This window comes from Apium graveolens, chromosome 6 (assembly GCF_009905375.1).
Source record: "Apium graveolens cultivar Ventura chromosome 6, ASM990537v1, whole genome shotgun sequence".
NCBI lineage: Eukaryota > Viridiplantae > Streptophyta > Magnoliopsida > Apiales > Apiaceae > Apium > Apium graveolens.
Window position 1 is genome coordinate 213,812,349 of NC_133652.1, and position 20,819 is coordinate 213,833,167.

Consider the following 20,819-nt stretch of genomic DNA (forward strand, 5'->3'; position numbering starts at 1 on the left):
GAGTTATATTGTAAATAGACAGTCCAGTTCACACATGAATCAGAATACAGATTCCCAGAATAAACAACACAGTCAGTTTTTTTTCCCTTTCCTGTTAAGTAAAGCTATATTGATGAAAACTAAGTGGTCTTAAAACCAAAGTCCAGATATCAACAATCCTAATTATATATCCAATTGGGCATTTACATATGTTTATTTCGTATCAAGACAAGGAATGTTTATGCAGCAGCGGATCCTATAGCATGGCCCCGCCACTTTAATCTCTAAATAAGATGTAGAATACGCTTATATAGTAGTGTTTGGCAAAATCTTTCAAGAACAAGCACAAGCACACAAGATAGAAAAATTCACTCCAAAAATTTCATTACATTAGCAAAGTAATCGTAGTATTATAAATATTGTCTTTCTGGATATCACTGCCAAAATTTTCATATACACCAAAATAAAATTAAAGGTGAAGTTTATAGTAACCAATGACATTGTAAAATACTACACTTAAGGTATTACACCTTCCGAGCCAGTGTTCTCTGCTTTGTTGCATGCTGGACAACCTTTTCCTCCACAGGAAGACCCTTTCGCCGCCTTACACCATCAATTAGTTTCCTAGCTGTATTGGGGAGTACACCAGCACCATCCCCAAATTCTTCTTTCTCTTCTTCAGTTTTTGGTACAAAGAAAGGATCCTCCAGAAGTGCTTCCCAATGACTAAGAACAAGTAAAGCACTTGAAGCTCCTGATGTCCATCTCCTCAGTTCATCAGCAAATCCAAAGCTTTCCGTAACTGGCAAATAAGCATGAACTGTGAACAAAGGAGACCCTTCCTGCATTTCTTCCTTCAGCACTCGTGCTCGTCTACGTGCAAGAACTGCGTACATAGGACCTAAATATTCTGTTGGTGTGTTTAATTCGCAAAAGTACATGCCTTCAACAAGTCGGGGTTTCTTCTGGAGTACAGCTGCTTTGCATGCTTCCTTGACAGCAGTCATTACTTGCCCACTGAACATGCCATATTGCTCTGTTTGCTGTTGAGAGTTTGAAGAATCATTAAATTGCCCAGTTGACGGGGAAACATAAGCCTCAACAACAAATGCCAAACCCCACATAGGTTCATCACACAAAGGACCGGTTGCTGATGCAAGTTGAAACCCAGACATAACACTGCTCTCAAGAGTCTCAACTTCTTGGTACAACGTATTCATCGTAGCTGTTGATGTCTCATATTTTCTAATCCTATTGCTTTCTTCTACATCCAGGAACCCCAATCTCTGAGATACATAAGGCGAACCTCGGAGAAGAACAGAAGAATCAATATTGGCAGCTTTTTTTATGTCAGGGGTGAGGAGGATGTTCGGACCAACCTGTCTCGGTCCAAACGCCCATATCCTTTTCAGAAAATTCTGCCACAACACTTTATATTTTTCAACCAACTCTTTATCAATTTGCGAGCTCCAATATAAATTATCACTTTCAACAGCATCCATTATGCGCTTTTTAAGTGATTCAACAGTATTAACATCTTCCTTGATTGTAGCTTTACGAGCCTCCAAAGTATTAAATGTCTGACCCGTTTTACCCCCTAAAATATCTCCAAGAAATTCAGAACTCTCATCAAGCACCTTAGTTAGGGCAGTAGGAAGCTTCATAACCTGCACGCGGACAACACACCTTCCATTGGCTGTTATTTTCTCTACAAAGTCCGTAGTCCCAGTTAACAACCTTAAATTCTCTAGTGGATTGGATTCCTCACATTCAATAGTCTCTCTAAAAGACACAAGAGGTGGAGAGACTTCCAAGCTCACCTTTGCGAATCTCTCCTTCAAATCCTTTATGCATCTTTCAAGATGAACTTCACCTGCAGCAGCAAGCACATGCTCCCCTCTACCAGAAACAGTAACCTCCACAAAAGGGTCAGCACGATTTAAAAGCCTCAAGCCTTTCATTAGTGCACCAATATCAGCTGGATCAGATGGTTCAATTGCCACTTTCAGAGTTGGAGAAACCTGGAAAACCATACTAGAGAAAGGCCAACAGCTCTTTGTTGATGAGAGTGTTGCACTCTTTAGTATATGTTGCCCAAGGCCTCGAATAGCAACAACATTACCAGCCTTAACAGATGCAACTGGCTTCAAACCTTGACCCATCATCAGATACAGGGAATGCAACTCAGCTTCATGAACATGCTTCTGCATATCATGCACTTTCAATGGATCATATAGAGATGAAAGCACATATACCTTCTGTCCTGCATAAAGGACCCCACTAAATATCCTGGCAAATGCAAGAAAACACTCATCTGAATCTCCATTTCCACCATTTTCTGAAGAATTATTGATTATTTCACCATGTGGGCCCCTCTGGGGAAGCATCTTCATCGGAACAGCAAACATCTTAGACACAAATGCAACACACGGTGCTTCTGGCCTTGAATCACAAGCCTCAACAGACTTTCTTGCCACCTCTGCCTCGGCAACTACATCAGACTTTTCAGCGTCATCTAAAATTTCTCGCTTAGGAAGCAAACGGGATACCCTAAAAGACTGCGCCTGTATAGGGTTTGGCATACAATTCACAACCATTGACAAAATAGCATTTGACAATGGAAGCCAATGACACAAGACAGACTGAAGCTTGGATTTTGGGTCCTTGTTCTTAAGTTCATGTTCCAATCCTTTCAATTCAAAGTTGTTGATGGCATTTTGAAGTATACCAATGTCTCCATCTGGTTCTAAAGATGCCTGGTAAAGCTGCCAGATTGGCTTTAGTATCCACTCCACAAACAGTGGTTGAGGGTTGCTCATTCCAGCTACTCCTTTCTTACCCACAAACATCATAGTTTTGGGAAGGTAATACCTAGGACCCCATAAAGCCTTGTTCACTGTGGCAGGATTCACCTTGACCTTCTTGTCGCGATTCCTTTTCTCAATCTTTTTTGCATAAAATTCAGCAAACATACTTGTACAAAATCCCCATCCATCCAACGCACACACAAATGCAACATTACCCTTCTGAGGCTGAAAAGTATCGTCCTCGTCATCCTCAATAAACTCAAAGTTGTCATCATTCAACTCCCCTGATGGCCCCGCAAGAATAGAATCAACATCAGACAAATACTTCTCAGACTTATAAGTACTCATTATCCCATTAACCTCATGAACAATCCTCTGCAACCTATTAAACGCTTCCATAGGAGTCAATTTCAATTCACAAATCAACCTATCAATCTTATTCAAAACCAAACAAGGCGTAAGCTTTTCAATCCAGGCTTGCCTCAAAACAGCATGAGTCTGAATATGAACCCCCTCAACAGCATCAACTAAAACCAAAGCCCCATCACTCAACCTGGCAGCAGTGGAAACCTCACTACAAAAATCCATATGACCTGGAGAGTCGATAAGATTGATGGCATGCTTATCAAACTGTAAACCAATAGAAGAGCTCTTCATGGTAATAGCACGCCTTTGCTCCTCATCTAAATAATCCAAAAACCTAAGCCTACCGGCTTGCTTACGATGCAAAACACCGCCTCCAGAAGAGGCAATGAGGTGATCCGCAAGAGTAGTTTTGCCATGATCAACATGAGCCAGAATGCAAATATTCCTAATTTTCTCAGTTTCGAAATCACCCACCTCCATTACCTTAATTATAATCAATCAATCAAGAACCCAAACTACCAATCTAACTTCAAAGCAAATATAAACAAAACCCAACAACAAATTTGTGTTATTCTATTTAAACAACAAACCCCAGTAAATTAATTCAATTATAACCACTAAAAATTTAAACAACCCTAAAAAAATTTAACAGTATACAATATCAAAAAAGAAGATATGTACTTTTAATACGTGTGTGGAGGGAGAGGGAGAGGGAGAGGGAGAGGGAGAGGGATATATAAAAGCAATAAAGATTTGAAATCAAGAAGAAAGAGAGACAGACCTATGAAGAAAATATTGGAGGCGCTGGGGTTTGTTATTGTCCCCGACCAATGTCTCAGATATCTATGTTTAATCTTTCCAATATATACAGATCTAAACCTCGATTACCTGTAATTTTAATAATTATATTTTACAATTTATTTTTTTCCAACTAACTTATTGCATTTTTATATTTAGAAAAACCAAACCAAACAAAATATACCCGTTATATCCCGTTTAAAACAGAGTTTAGAAACGGTAATATGTACACAATCTTACCTTCATAACCCGGTTCTGAAGAATGAAGAAACTGTTTATATCCCGACTTGTGTGTATATTCAAGGCGCGCTAAGTTAAAAATAAGGGAACCTCATAAATAATATACAAAAACCAACCAATAGCCATTCAGAATAAAAAAAATTCTATCAAATAATTATGAGAGTGATCGAGATAAAATCTTAAACCATATTCACCAGGGGCTTACTTAAATTTGTACATAGTTTCCAATCAACCGTGAATCAATATCCAAAATTTGAAATCTTTAACTATGCCCTTATAAAACGAGACGATGTTAGCAATGCAAAAACTACCAAAAATTCCAATGATAGTATTCCTTCAAATATTTCTCACGCTCAAAAGCTCCATTCTGCGATCTGCCTCTTCTCTGATCCTTACATTCTCTAGTTTTGCTTGATCAACCCCATCCTAGGGTTGTATAAAAGTGTATGTACATATAGGGGTGGCAAAAATTGACACGACCCGAAACCCGACACGAAACCGACACGGAAAAATACGAATTAGGGTTGGGGTTTTTTGATTTCGGGTCGGGTTGACATAAATTAACCCAAAAAAAATCGGGTCAATTTCGGGCCAACCCGAAATACCCGAAATTAAGCCAACATATATACATATACATGTTTAAAACATATCTTTCAGCTTTATCTTATTTTCAGACCATGTGTTTCGGCCCAAATAGAAGCCCAATTCGATTTAAAATGCCTCACAGAGTCACATGACAAGTCAATATCAATCATAACCCTATTTTCATAGCCGCTTCTCTCATCTTCTCATCACTCATGTATCTCATTTCTCTCTCTTTCATTATTCTGTTCCTATCTTATTTCTCTATCAAGTCAATATATATCTTTGTCAATCCATGATTTGCTTATTAAACTATTGATAAATTAGAGATCCGGTTTGTATGTACACATATTATGAACATATATATATATATATATATATATATATATATATATATATATATATATATATATATATACGGGTGTTAGTTTTTTATTTCAATTCCCTTTCGTATCCTTTAAGAGAGATTATGTACTGAAGTTGTGTGGCGCCGTCCAAACCCGGGTCAGCATTTTGGGGTCCACAACACAAACACATTATATTAACCTGTATAAGAAATATTATTTGCAATGACCCTGCTTTATGTAACCATGGATCGCAACAGGTTTAAGTATGAAAACAAGCCACAACCTTAATTTATTACATCATACCGAATCCCGACTGAATTAACTTACAATTGATTATAAAGTTTTTGTTACAATCGTACTATCTCTCCACTGCATGAAGCTCCTGCTAACTCGATTCACTTCAAACTGGAACCTTAACCCGCACTTTGGACTGAGGCACTTCTCTATCATCCATATCCTTTTTAACTGTAAAATATATAAAAGAATCGCAAGGGTGAGCTAACTAGCTCAGCAAGTCATAATAGTGATAACTGAGGTCAAATAATGATCAAATGAGATGATTCAAAGGAATCAAGTTTCTTTTTAACTAATCATTAGAATTGGATATTTATTTTAAGTTTTTAAAAACCAAGATTAGGCTGCTGATCAGTCACGCACTAACCCCGAGCAAGCACACAACACTGCTCTAATTACTGGATCGAAGGCACACATTGGCCTAACTTGACCATCTATATGGTCTGACCACGAATCTGGTCCACATATATAAAAACTATCCAATCCTAAAGCAGTTCAATATGATAACAATATGATTCAATAAAACAAGATCATAATCAATGATGGTTAAACATTTGCATAAAAACGTAAGGAACTCATGGATATCTCAAGGGTATATCAGGGTATGTATAAGAAACGGTTTTCAGTTTGTACTAGGGTCAGGTATTTGACCAGTAATGATTTTTCAGGATATGGTTCTTTGATGCTATTAAGAATGATTGGAGTATAAAATTTTCTGTGTTTTCAAATCATTCTCTTTCAGTGTTTGGTGTTTGGTAGTTATACCTTTGAGAAGTAGTATTATATTTGTATGGTTTGGTGTCTGAGGATCAACAAAGGACGGATTACAAAGAATAAGGCTTATGGCTCAAGATCAAGAAAATCAGGGTTCAAGGTTAAATGGTTTAAAGCTCTTACAATATAAAACATGAGTTATTTTGAATAATAGCGACATGTTATAAAACAGTTCGAAAATATTGGTAATATATATCTTGAAGAAAAGTTCAGAAATACTTGCCTTACAGGCTTTACAACTATTACTGATCAATTCTGATCCGACTCTGCCGCTCAGGCTTTAACGTCCAACCACTAGATCCCATTGGATTCGACTTGGACACTCAGGTTTTTCTGTTGAAACTCTACTGAGCTCGTTGACTGACTACTAGGTCATTTCTAGTCCATCGTCCACTTTCAGGTTCCCGATTATAACCTACAGGGTCGAAATACCCTACGTTAGACGTCTAGGTATGCTTGATATATCCTCGATACTAATTCTTACCCAACGATATTCAAACTTGACTCGTAATTATATGGATTATTATAATATAACAACACACCCAACAGTCAGGGTTTACATTCTCGAGAAATCGGGTTGGTATTCGTTTTCCGAAAATACGTATATGTGTAATTTTACAAAATCAGGGTTATGGATTTTAGAAAATTATTTCATCACATCGTGCAATCAAGTTTCATATTGAACACATATATATCTATATAACCATTCGACGTCCCAATAATCGTTGGATACGCTCCCGTATTTTTGTAGGTAAATTTCCTGGAAATCGGGCAACGTCTCCTTTGTTTATCGGACTACCCGTCGAAACATCAATCGACGTCAATTCCATAACAACAATCCAATTCACAACAACCACAATCCTAACTATCATTTCAACCCAACAATCAATCCAATCACACTTCGTCGACTAAATTACGTACTCGACTTTACTGTAAAAATCAAATTCTCATTTCAAAAATAATTCCACGAATTAATTTATTCATTTTAAAATATTAGGACTCAGATAAACATCATCATCGTCCACCGTCCACTCGTAAAAATTCATTGTGGACGGCGGCGAAATTTTGCGGGTACCCGATTAATTCCGGGTTTCCAACGCGAAATTCCACCGATTACTTACAATTATTCCCCGCACTAAAATATTTCATTTCACGAATATTAATCGAATAAAATTCCTGCAGAGAAATTAATAAAATAATATTAAAATAACAGACCACAACCATACGCGCCATACGCGCAGAAACGGAAAAGGAACAGGAGAGCCACAACAACAACCGGAAACAGGGGTCAACGGCGGCAAAAACACCGGCCACACACGCAACACACACACACCACATAATCTCACACACACACGAGCATATGTATACACACACAATATATATATACATAACCAATAGAATCAATCGGACCACCAAGCCTCACCGGAAATTAGGCGGTGGTGGCGGAGCAAACAACGACAACAAGAAACGGCACAAGAAAGAGACGAAGAAGAAGAACGAAGGAAGAACGAGAGAAACGAGAGGTGAGAGAGAGAACAGAGAGAGAGAGTCGAGAAATAGAGAGATGAGAGTGAAGAAGAAAACACAGAGGTGTGTTTTTATTTATTAAACGACTAACACGCTGCAACAACCACGAATAATTAGCTGCCACCTGTCTGTGAATTCTTTTATCAATCGATACGTGTCTGGTTTTCCATTTGCAAGCCCGGTTCTGACCCGCATTTTGCAATTTATCGAACCAAGTGGCACATAATACAATTTTAGAAAATTACGAGAATGGTTATAAAATATTATAAATATTCCGAAGTTTATAAAAACATAAATTTCGTAATTTTAAAATAATTTCTGAAATACAATTTATACCTGCTTTTATCAATTAAATGAATCGACGCGCGGGTAAAATTAATCCTGAAAATTCCCAAAATAATTTTAAAATTCTCGGAATATTCCAAACTTAAATAAATATGAGTTTCATAATTTTTGAAGAATTATGGAATTAAATACAGGTTTTACAAATAAATGTAATCAGAAAATCATACAGGGTTAAATAATTGATGAAATATTGATTTCTAAATTTTGTAAAAATCCCAAAAATAATTATTATAATTATAAAACCATAAAAATAATTTTAGAGACATTTCAAATATTCATGCAAATAAATTTGCACTAAATTCACTATTAAAAGTGAAAACAATTCAATATGACTCCATAATTGATCTCGGGGACAACCCGGTACACCATAAATCATATATGGATAATAATCAAACAACACATAGCGGTCAAAACCAACATACATATCTTATTTATTTAATAATTTCCATAATTGCATAATTAAATAATTTAAAAAGAATACACGAGTCGTTATAAGTTGATTTTGAGTTTTTAGCTTTGAAACTGATATTGATTTGCTTTTTCACTCCGGCTCGGAGAGGATTAAATCGACCCACTTGTAACTCGTGTAGGACCAGATCGGGTTCGGGTAAAGAATATAATTCACAGGTCGGGTTCGGGTTTAAATATTTCAACCCGTTTCGAGTCGTGTCGGGTTCGGGTAGACCTAAAAATTGGATAGGGTAATGTCAACCCGACACGAACCCGACCCATTACCCGAAATTGCCACCCCTATGTACATAGACGTGCACTTGGCCAAAATTGCCTACCTATAACTTCCACCCACCGAGGTTGTTTCTCGAAAATCAACCATGGTGGAAATTACCAAAAATACTTTTTTTTTCTCCAAAGTTTTTTTACAATTTTATCATCTTTTGAAAGGATGAAAAACCAAAATGCCCACCATTTGGGAAAGTCTGCCCAAAATACCTATTGGCGGGATATTCCGCCTTTTTTACCCACTGAATACGCATGTCGGGGATGCAGATTCAATTTTCAAAATTTTAACAAAGACTACGCATGTTCAACATGCGTATTCATTTTTTGTTTTTTTGTGAATACGTATGTTGAACATGCGTATTCTTTGTCAAATCAAAAGTGTATTCTTTGTTAAAATTTAAAAGGATGAATACGCATCCCTGAAATGCGTATTTCGTGGGTATTTTGGGCGGTTCGTGCGCATCTGGGCATTTTGGGCAGTTGAAGGTAGAAAGTGATGTATTTTAGGTATTCTTTATTTTTGAAAATAATCATAGAAATATAGTTTGTAACAAAAAAATAATCACATATATATGCAATTTTTCTGAAAAAGTACTAAAAAGATTTTTGTCTGCAGTTGAGTTTGCACCGGGTTGCATCTGGTTGCAGCACGTTGCGAAATCGTATTTTTGCAAAAAAAATGAAAAATCTTATTTTCTATAAATTGAAACTTAAAAAAGTCATATTTTTACAAAAAAACTTCAAAAAAATGTATTTTTGAAAAAAACTATTAAATTTAATGTATTTTGTATTATATGTGATCTTAATTTAATTACTCACCTTTATTTATTATATCTTTTAACCAATCTAATTTTTAATAAAACGGTTTACCATCTAATTTTTAAATTCAATTTCTAATCCAACTATATAATTTCTAAGCAATATTTTTCACATTATAAACGAGTGGTGTATTCAATTCAAATTTAACACGTTGTTAATAATTCATGGATGAATACCTATAGATTTTGAAGATGATTTGAAATGATTGAATACCACTAAATATTTTAGAATTTGTATTGAATATTATGAGATTTCGAAGGATTGTTCAAATTGATACATCCAGATATTTTTAAAAATCTAAATTAAATACGCTAAAATTTTTGAAATCCAAAAAAAGTCCTGCACAATTTATACTATTTGAAACATAACTTCATTAAATCAATGCACTAGATTTATTAAAGATTTTATATTTGTAGTGTAATTTTTAGAACATGAAGTCCGAGGTTCAAGAACTGTTGTGCAAGACATGCTTGTACAATAACAAGACTAAGTCACATTGACATCCCTAAAATTTAGTTGTTTGATAATCAATTCTTTATTCTGTATTGTATTACTTGAGTCTGTAAAAAGGATAGAAGATTAGACTGAAGTATTTTTCTGTGAACAGATTCAAGCTAAGGAATAAACTCTGGAAGAAGATCTAGCCATGATCATGCCCAGAGAAAAGTGTAGAAGCTTGGAGTTGAATAAAATTGTTTTATGAAAAATGTTCTAAGTCAAGATATCGAAAAGTCACAGATCAAGTTATATCAAGAAGTCATTCGAGAAGTTCAGAATGACTTATCGAGAAGCCCAAAATGGCTTATAGAGAAGTATTGGAGATATCGACATGTCAAATGAAGATGTAGAGAACTGGAGATACCGACAAGTCATTTCTGCATGTAAAACTTTGAGATATCAATAAGTCAAACGAAGATGTGAAGAATTGGAGATATCGACAAGTCAATTGCTCATTAGAGATCTCAGAGATATCGACAAGTCAAAATGTGTATGTAAAGATCTCAGAGATATCGACAAGTCATTTCTACATGTAGAGATCTCAGACATATCGACAAGTCATTTCACATGCAACGATCAAGAGAACTCGACAAGTCAAATATACCTATAAAAAACTAAGAGATCTCGATAAATCAATATACTTATCGAGATGTCACTTCTATATAGAACAAACTGGAGATCTCGATATGCCTCTCAAATAAAGAATGCAGACAAGTTCAAGATTCAAGATTATAAGTCAAAAAACGATCTATTCACTAGATTGAAAAGTCTACAAAGTAGCTGGGAGAATACAAGATCAAGGGCCAAGATTAACTGGACAAAAGATGGTCACATACTTGCAAGATTCTGCAAAGATTTGCTAAGCTAGAAATGGAAATAGAAAAAGGTTGCTTTAGAAAGTAGTTGAGTACATTTTAGTGCAAGTCTTGTAAACCCGTGCTGCTAGTGTATAAAGCATGCACTGGTCCTAAGTTTAGTTGTAACAAAACATATCAATTTTTCTTGTATTCTCTTAAGAAAGAAGCTGAGTTCTTATATTGTTAAGAACACAGAATTTGTAGCAAGACAAACTTAATTAATCCAAATTAAGTGAGTTTTAAAATATTGTGCTTGTTGATTTATTTCTGTTAACACAATATCTCTGCAAATTTAAACTGCTTTGTTCACACAATATCCAAACAAGTTTAAAAAGGCTAAAAATCCAAGAAACACATTCACCCCCCTCCGTGTTATATTCAATATCTAACAAGTGGTATCAGAGCAAAATCTGAAAGTAAATATATAAAGATATTATAAGTATGAGTGCATAAAAGATAAGTAGTATCAAGGTACCAGCCTTTGATAAAATTAACTATACACCTTAGAAGAAAAAGATGATGTTGTTCATACGGATGGCCAACCCAATGTACATTCAGATTCTCAAGAATGGCCCTTTTATTCTCATGGAAAGGGTTGATGAATCTACTGATGGAGACATGGTCATTCCAGCTCACTTTGCTCCTAAAGACCCCTCAAAATACACTGAACCTGAAAAAGAGAAGTCTCTATGGATAGTGGCTTGCAACTAATTCTGATAGAGTCACTTGACAATGTCATGTACAAAAATATTATCAACTGTGACACAACCAAACATATCTGAGAGAAGATTGAAATTTGTGTGAGGGTATAGAGGAAGTAAGATCTAATCAAAGGAGAATACCGGTGTCTCAGTATGAAGGTTTCATGGCTAAGGCTAAAGAAGGAATTACTGAAGTTTTTGAAAGGTTTAACAAACTGATAAATGACTTGCAACTTCATGATAATTATTATGAAGCCGAGGAGGTTAACCTAAAGTTTTTGCTAGATCTTCCTGACCACCTTGAACATAAAATATCAGCTATTAGAAAAGGAAGAGAATTGAGCAGAATGACACCGAAAGTCTTATATAGAATCTTGAAGATATATGTTATTCCCAAACAATCTAACAACTAGAATTACAGAAGGGGGGTTGAATGTAATTTTTGGTTTCTTTTCAATTTTAATAACTTCTCACAAATATAAATATATCAGTGTTTGAATCTGCAAAAGTGCGAAATAAAAATATAGATGTATTCAAACACAAAGTAATTAAACACAAGGATTAAAAACTTTCTGGTGGATTGAACTGACCCGCCAAATATATATATATATATATATATTGATGAGAACTCTGTGATGCAAAAATACACACAGCTGCTTACAAGTATGATACACGTAGAACATGGAAATTCTTAAGAGATACAACTTTTTCTATTTCTCAGTTCTTGCTTACTTATGTTTGAACTTGCTACTCTTGGTTTATATATCATCAAGTTACATGATAAAAAGACAAACTAATAAGACAAAAATGTCTTAGTCTAATTACATGCTACTCCATTTTTCCATCCAGCATCTTTGAATATCTTCAAGTTAGCATGGAAGTGGAAATGCTTCTTTGTTCTCTAAAACCTGTTAATAGGCTGCCACATTCCATTTACATACAATCAACCCATGTGACTGTTAAGTCACTATCAACTGCTTTTGAATTTGATCATCTGTTGAAACTTTGTTGGATCATCCGTTGAGACTTTGTTGGATCATCCGTTGAGAGTCTGGTTGATCATCCGTTGAGAGTCTGGTTGATCATCCGTTGAAACTCTAGTTGATCATCAATTGAAACCTTGTGGAACATCCGCTGTGAGTATCTTCATAGCAGTTAACTCTAATATTTACAATTAGCCAACCTATTTTGTATATCAATCTAGTAGTCAACATGACTTAGAATATCCTATAATTTCTAGTTATCTAAGGCATTACAATTATGCATAAATGTGCTACCAAAACTTATTTAAACATAAGCTACTCTTTCGACGGATGACAGAGTACATTATCCGGTGAAAGCTATAATTACACTTAATCAAATCTACTAAGGTGTTTTTGTAGCATATCATCAAGTCAACAACATATTCCTAACAATCTCCCCCAATTTATGTCTACTAGAATTGTAGGAATAAATTTAGAGGGACTTGATGATAACAAAACACCTTTTTACATAGAGATTATTCAATAGTAGATAAAACTGATAAGTGCTGCAATTTATTGAAAATTATACAAAAGAAAGTTCATAGAAATCTCACAAGCCATTTTTCAAGGTACTCCTCTAGTCTGAGAAAATTAATCTTTTCTCCTTGAATGTCTAGTCTTCTTTCCCAGCCTTTCATTGTTCTCTTCAATCTGGTGTTGGAGTTATCTGTAGAACTCAGATTCATCTTCATTTGGTTGATCCAGCATCTCTAGCATTTCCTTGAGAGTTTTATTATTTGATATCTTTAGCTGATCATCTAATCTTAAGAATATTCTTATGTTCATTTCATCCTTGAAATCCATTAGCCAATATGGCCTCAACTGCACTATATCTCCAGTGTAAGGAATAGTTAAGACTCTTGGGAGTGCATTTGGGTCTCTCCAGCTTTGCCTTATTCTTTCAATCTGGTTGAGTATCTGCTTCTTAGCATCAATATTAAAGCCAAAATTTTTCTTGATTGAGGAGAAAATTTTCACTAAGAACAGAGAAACCTTCATTGAGAATCCTATGAAGATTCCAAGTAAACTCCTTTCCACCCTTGTATCTGAACACAAGTCTTTCTGAAAGTCTGTTGTGGACTGTTGAGTGGCATTTATGACACTTTATTACGCTCCATAAAGCTTTGAATTAGTGTATTTATACTCAAGTTATTGGTGTTTTAATGTGTTTTCTAGTGTATTTGCATTTTCAGGCATTCTCCAAGTAATAAGGTGAATTAGCATTATTGTGGTGCTAATTTGGTGTCAGGAAAGTGTTGGAATAAAGCTAGTGGAAGACCAGCGCAAATCAAGAAGGAAAAAGAAGAAGTCAAAGTTTTGATCAGAGAGCCAGCGCGCCCGTGCTGTTAAAGCGTGCGGACGCGCCTAAACATTAGAAACCCAGCGCGCCCGTGCTGATCAAGCGCGCGGCCGTGCCGTGTTGGGATAGAATAATCCTGATTCTACTTCGATTTTGAGAGAAAGACTTCTACTTTGTATGGGGCTGCTATATAATCATTACCTTAGGTCATTTTTCATAAGATATCAAGGAGAGACATATTAGAGCTAAGGAGAAGACGACAAGAGACCTATAGCACAATTCAACAAAGGCGAAGATGATCTAGTTTATTCTTGTGAATCTTTGTTTTGAGTTGTAATCTTGGATGCTTGTTTCTTATTTTGTTGAACCTATACTCTTGTGTTAACTTGTTTTATTATTCGTTATAAAGACTACGTTTATTATACAATGCTTTTATCGGAACCTACATTGATGATGAGTCCGATTATGGATTAGTCGTTATCGTGGGGTTCTAGAGGATTATTTATGGATTTATTTAGTTGATTTGATTCGATACCTTAGTGTGTGATGATTATATGATAACCTAGTATTGGTTGTGCGTATTCGTCTTATGCGCGTCGCGAACTTATAAGATTGTGTGTTAATTCTTAATGAAGCGAAAGTGAATTTAAGAGTTTAGAACTTGCCATGCTATCATAGGTTCATGTATTTGTTATGAATGATTCGTGGGTAATTTTAACTATCTTACTTGCCCTATGTAATCAAGATAGATAACTTGTGCTTAAACCGTTATGTTGTCAAATTCTATAGACATATAGGGTCTCAATATAATTGATGCCTATTCAACTTCTATCACTTTTATGGATGTCTGGTAGTATGGTATTCATACAACGAAAGTTGGTATTTATCAGTTTCATGTTATCTGATTAGTGTCATCACCATTACATGCTAAGGTTAAGAATGAAAAGGCTATTGAATGAAGTACTTAATGAAGTTAGAATTCCATATTTATCATATATATTAATTCAATCATTCTTATTCCCTTAGTTATAATTGTTAGTTTAATTCTTTGTTATAAACAACATCAAATTATTATTCATCTTAGCATTGAATAATAACCATACATTGTTGCTTAAGTGCATAAATTATTAAGTTAACCTAAACCAGTCCCTATGGGAACGAATCTGATTTATATCTTATACTGCTTGCAAACGCGTATACTTGCGTGTAATTTTAGCGCGTGTTTAGCGACTAACAAGTTTTTGGCGCCGCTGCCGGGGACTCGGTGTTAATTTTTAGTTTATGCGTTTTCCATCAGTGGTCGTTAAAGTTCATTGACTCGGACATTGTTACTTATCAGTTTCCTTGTCTTATTCCAGGTACTCTAGCGAGGGTGTAAGCATACGTGTTCGCGGTCTCGTAAGAGAACTCTGGATAAAGCTGAGGAAGAAGTTGTGGTAGTTCGAAGGGAAGTTTTTGAAGAAGAAAAGAAGGTAGAAGAAGAAGAGAAAATCGAGGAACCAATTTTAGTAGAGATGGGAGATCAAGCAGAAAATCCTAAGGCTTTGATGGACTATTCTTAGCCTAAGATCAATGACATTCAGTCAAGCATCATCAGGCCAGCCATCAGGGCTAACACTTTTGAGATCAAGTCAAGCACCATTCAGATAATACAAAACTCAGTTTAGTTTGGGGGTTCTCCTACTGAAGACCCCAATATGCACATCAGGGATTTTATCGAGATCCGCGATACTTTCAAGTTCAATGATGTGACTGAAGATGCTATCAAGCTGTGACTCTTGCCATTCTCTCTGAGGAATAAAGCTAAGTGTTGGTTACATTCTCTACCAACAGGGTCTATCGCCACTTGGGAAGATCTTGCTCAAAAGTTTCTCACTAAATTCTTCCCTATGGTGAAGACTGCTGCAATCAGGAATGCTCTTACTCAGTTTGCTCAACAAACTGGAGAATCTCTGTGTGAGGCTTGGGATTGATATAAGGAGATGCTAAGGAAGTGCCCACACCATGGCATGCATGATTGGATGCTTATAAACTATTTTTACAATGGATTGGGTGCTACTTCTAGACCCATGTTCGATGTAGCATCAGGAGGAGCCTTGTGGGCTAAGAGCTATGATGAAGCTTATGAATTGATTGAACCGATGGCTGCTAATAAATACTAGAATCCTTCTCAGAGACTGACTCAGGGAAAAGTCGCCGGAATTCTGGATTTTGATGCAGCAACTGCTATAGCTGCCCAACTTAAGGCTTTGACCATGAAGGTGGACACTTTGGCTAATTATGGAGTTAATCAAATCACTATTGTCTGTGAGAGCTCTGTGTTGGTGCCCATGAGACTTATCAGTGCGCAATTTCTAGTGAATCAGCTCAGTTCGTGAGCAACTCTCAGCATTCGCAGCAACCTGTGCCAACCACTTATCATCCCAACAACCGCAATCATCCTAATTACAGTTGGAGGAACGCTCAGAATGCGGTTCAACAACCTTATCAGCAGTATCCAGCTAAGTAGTACAACCCCTTGGTTTTCAGCAACCACAATATGCACCAAGACAGCAACTTCAGCAGCAACAAGCCAATGAAAAATCTGAATTATAGGAGTTGAAGCTTATGTGCAAGAGCCAAGCTGTTTCTATCAAGACCTTAGAAAATCAAATTGGGCAAATTGCCAATGCCTTGCTAAATCGTCAGCCTGGTACAATACCTAGTGACACTGAAGTGCCAGGAAAGAGGGAAGTTAAGGAGCAGGTAAAGGCAATCACTTTGAGGTCTGGAAAGGTTGCGAATCCCGAATAAACTCAAGTGTCGACTGAAGAAGCTGGGGCTGAAAAAGAAATAGAGCAGCAGGAAGTAGAAGTGGAACCAAGGAAGACTACTGTTGAGCACACTCCTCCTGAGGGTAATACAGGGGAGAAACAGATCTATCCTCCACTGCCTTTTCCTAAGCGGCTGCAGAAGAAAAAGCTGGAAAAGCAATTTAAGAAGTTTCTGGAGGTGTTCAAGAAACTTCATATCAACATACCTTTCACGGAGGATCTTAAACAGAGGCCTAGTTATGCAAAGTTTATGAAAGGTATTCTCTCTCAGAAAGTTAAGCTAGATGATTTAGAGACTGTCGCTCTCACGGAGGAATGTAGTGCTGTACTATAACAGAAGTTGCCTCCGAAGCTTAAAGATTCGGGAAGCTTCACTATTCCGTGTACTATTGGAAAAGTGTCTTTTGACAGATGCTTATATGACTTGGGAGCTAGCATCAATCTAATGCCTTTGTCAATCTTAAAGCACTTGGACTTACCTGATCCAAAACTAACTTATATGACTTTACAGTTGGCCGACCGTTCTATTACATATCTGCTGGTATTGTGGAGGATGTCTTGGTCAAGGTTGATAAACTCATCTTCCCTGCTGATTTCATAATTCTTGATTTCGAGGAGGATAAAAGATTCCCATAATCTTGGGAAGACCTTTCTTGGTGACTGGCCGAATCTTGATAGATGTGTAGAAGGGTGAGCTTACAATGCGAGTGCTGGATCAGGATGTAACTTTTAATGTGTTTAATGCTATGAAATTTCCTATGGAAAATGAGGAGTGCTTAAAGGTAGAATTGGTCGATTTTGCGGTGACTTCGGAACTTGATCAATTGCTGAGGTTTGATGCCTTAGAGAAGGCCTTATTGGGGAATTCAGATAGTGAAGATGACGAAGGTGAAGAGCAATTGTAATATTTGAATGCTTCTCCCTGGAAGAGGAAGATTGATATGCCTTTTAAATCTCTTAAAATGGAGGAATTGAACAAAGCTCCATCTATTGAGGAAGCTCCCACTCTTGAGCTTAAGCCTTTACCTGAGCATTTGAGGTATGCATTTTTAGGTGATGCATCTACTTTGCCTGTTATTATTGCATCTGACCTTTCAAGTAGCGACGAGGAGAAGCTTCTGAGGATTTTGAGAGAGTTCAAATCGACAATTGGTTGGACTATAGCAGATATTAAGGGAATCAACCATTCTTATTGCATACATAAAATTCTGCTAGAAGAAGGTAGCAAGCCTACGGTTGAGCAGCAAAGAAGACTTAACCCGATCATAAAAGAAGTAGTGAAGAAGGAAATTCTTAAGTGGCTAGATGCAGGGATCATCTATCCTATTTCTGACAGTTCATGGGTGAGCCCAGTTCAATATGTGCCAAAGAAAGGTGGAATTACTGTGGTAGTAAATGAGAAGAATGATCTTATTCCTACATGAACAGTCACAGGGTGGAGAGTTTGTATGGACTACAGGAAGCTGAACAAGGCCACTAGGATAAATCACTTCCCTTTGCCCTTCATTGATCAGATGCTTGACAAATTGGTTGGTCATGGGTACTATTGTCTTTTGGATGGCTATTCGGGTTACAATCAGATTTGTATCACTCTAGAAGATGAGGAGAAGACTACTCTCACTTGTCCATTTGGTACTTTCGCCTTCAGACGAGTTTCTTTTGGTCTGTGTGGTGTACCAACCATATTTCAGAGATGTATGATGGCCATCTTTTCTGATATGATTGGCCAGAATGTGGAGGTGTTCATGGACGACTTCTCTATATTTGGCGATTATTTTGATGAATGATTGCAAAATCTTGGACACGTTCTTAAGAGGTGTGCTGAGATAAATCTGGTTCTCAATTGGGAGAAATATCACTTTATGGTGCGACGGGGCATTATTCTTGGGCACAAGGTTTCTAGTAAAGGTCTTGAGGTGGACAAAGCCAAGGTGGGGGTCATTGAGAATCTTCCTCCACCTATTTCTGTTAAGGGAATTCGCAGTTTTCTTGGGCATTCGTATAACACCCTCCAAATCCGGGGTATAGATTTGGGGCATTATTAACAACAATTACCAACTAAACCTGCACAAGCGGAATATAAATATAATAATTACCCCGAACTATCACTACTCAGGATCTTTTAAGGTCTGAGTTTGAAAACAAGAATCACATACTACACTTTATTACAAATCCAACTAAATAAAACCTGTCTCAAGAACTCTCTTTGATACAAACCTTTATTCTATCTACAGTCTCACTACACAACTTTTATTCAAACTACACAAGACTTTTATTCAACCCAACATTACTACTTATCCTGCTACACCTGATCTGGCAATTCAAAGCTCTCTTCAGGAATAGGAAGGAACACTCTTGGTATAAGAGGGTCCCGCTGCTTGACTCGCTTCTTGACTATGCGGGTTCTGATGGATTTCATTCTCTACCTTAACTGTAAAACAATAGGAGTAACAATAAAAAGGGATGAGCCAAAATTGCTCAACAAGCCTGCAACAATATATATAGTATAAAGAAAGAGAAATGAGTGAAACAATAAGCTGCTGGTCGGAACAACCATCTGAATCTGTATAGAATAGTAATTTGCCAATGCTGGCGAGTACCAAATGAACAAGACTGGAAACAAGAACCAACATATGCACTATAACCTGCTGATCAGTCAGAATATAGTGCAGATCTATACCCAACTGCATAGACCCAACCAACATAAGGAGTACTCAGGCAACTATGGCCTATTAAATAATTGTCTGGGTAAAACCCAGCCCGTATAGTAACCATCCAGTCCAAGGCTTAGCATCCGGAACAATCGGAATGCTATTGATATATCCCAACACCAGGATATACCAGAGTATATGTAACAAGGGTAAAGGAATTGAAATATGAACAGGGAATTCAATAAATTAGGTAAATTAAGAATTGAAATGAAATTGGAATCAAGCGATAATAAATGGGTAACAGTGTATATGAACAATGATTATTAAAGAGAACTGATACGATAGAAAAGAAATATAAATCACTATTCTGAATTTAGAAAAGGGGAAAAACTTACCTTGCGCGTACTTAACCTGGTTTAACTCACCGCCTTCTGACCCTAGCTTGCTTGGCCTTGCTAACACTGAACAAATCATGGAAAGATAGGCATTTAGATAACTTACTATATTCGTGTATCTTGAATTGATAACACGCAACCTTATCAGTCTACCCATGTGTTTCTATCTTACTCGTATATATACACATACATTTATACAACACATAGGTTCATATAATCACGTAAAGCACGTAGCACATAAAGCACATAATTAATTTCTAGATTTATAATTATTTTTAGAATCAATTCTAGGCTTATACCTGCATTACTAGTCTTATCTGATTTTATTATAATTTTTCGGGATTTATTCGGCTCAATTATACTCCTACTAGGACCTACGTACTATCAATTATCACCAAACCACTTTCTTTCGGAAGAAATTATAACTTACAACTATTTTTATTGGATTCGTCTCATTTTTCTGAGTCTAGGGGTCTTCGTTTCGCTCAAATCGGACTAACGGTTGAATTATTATGAATTAAACAAGATTTAATTAATTAATAATTAATTATAAATAATTAATTATAATTAAACAATCCTTAATTATATTTTTAAATAATTAATTAATAATTATTGTATTTTAAAATAATTAATCCCTAATTATTAGGAATTATTATTATTTATTACAAATTATTATTACTTATTCGATCAGATCGATTATTTACAAATAATCAATCGATTTAATTAACCGATACACTATTTATCAAATAACTACGAATTACTCGAATTATAAATCAACTTAACGATTAATCACTCGTATAACTACGAGCTACTCACAATTCTCGCCTAATTACCGAACTATTCTATTATTATTGAAACTCATACGATTCGCTAAACAGATAATTACCGCTAACTATTATACGATACGAATAATTATCACAATATTATTCGAATAACTAACGCTCGAATAATAATTCTAATTATCGA

The 20,819-nt window shown here is 36.1% G+C and overlaps 1 protein-coding gene and 1 non-coding gene across 2 annotated transcripts; both read right to left on the reverse strand.

Annotated features, from left to right (window-relative positions):
* Positions 1-387: 387 nt before the first annotated feature.
* Positions 388-4,011, reverse strand: LOC141666648 (uncharacterized). Its single transcript, XM_074472768.1, has 2 exons — positions 3,934-4,011; positions 388-3,635 (listed from the first exon to the last, which is right to left on the reverse strand). Exon 2 carries the CDS (start codon positions 3,630-3,632, stop codon positions 504-506), a length of 3,129 nt encoding a protein of 1,042 aa, XP_074328869.1. The 5' UTR covers positions 3,633-3,635; positions 3,934-4,011; the 3' UTR covers positions 388-503.
* Positions 4,012-15,898: 11,887 nt separating this feature from the next.
* On the reverse strand, positions 15,899-16,005 carry LOC141670092 (small nucleolar RNA R71). The gene has a single exon (XR_012554339.1). It is a non-coding gene; the product is annotated as a small nucleolar RNA R71 (small nucleolar RNA).
* Between the last annotated feature and the right edge of the window lie 4,814 nt (positions 16,006-20,819).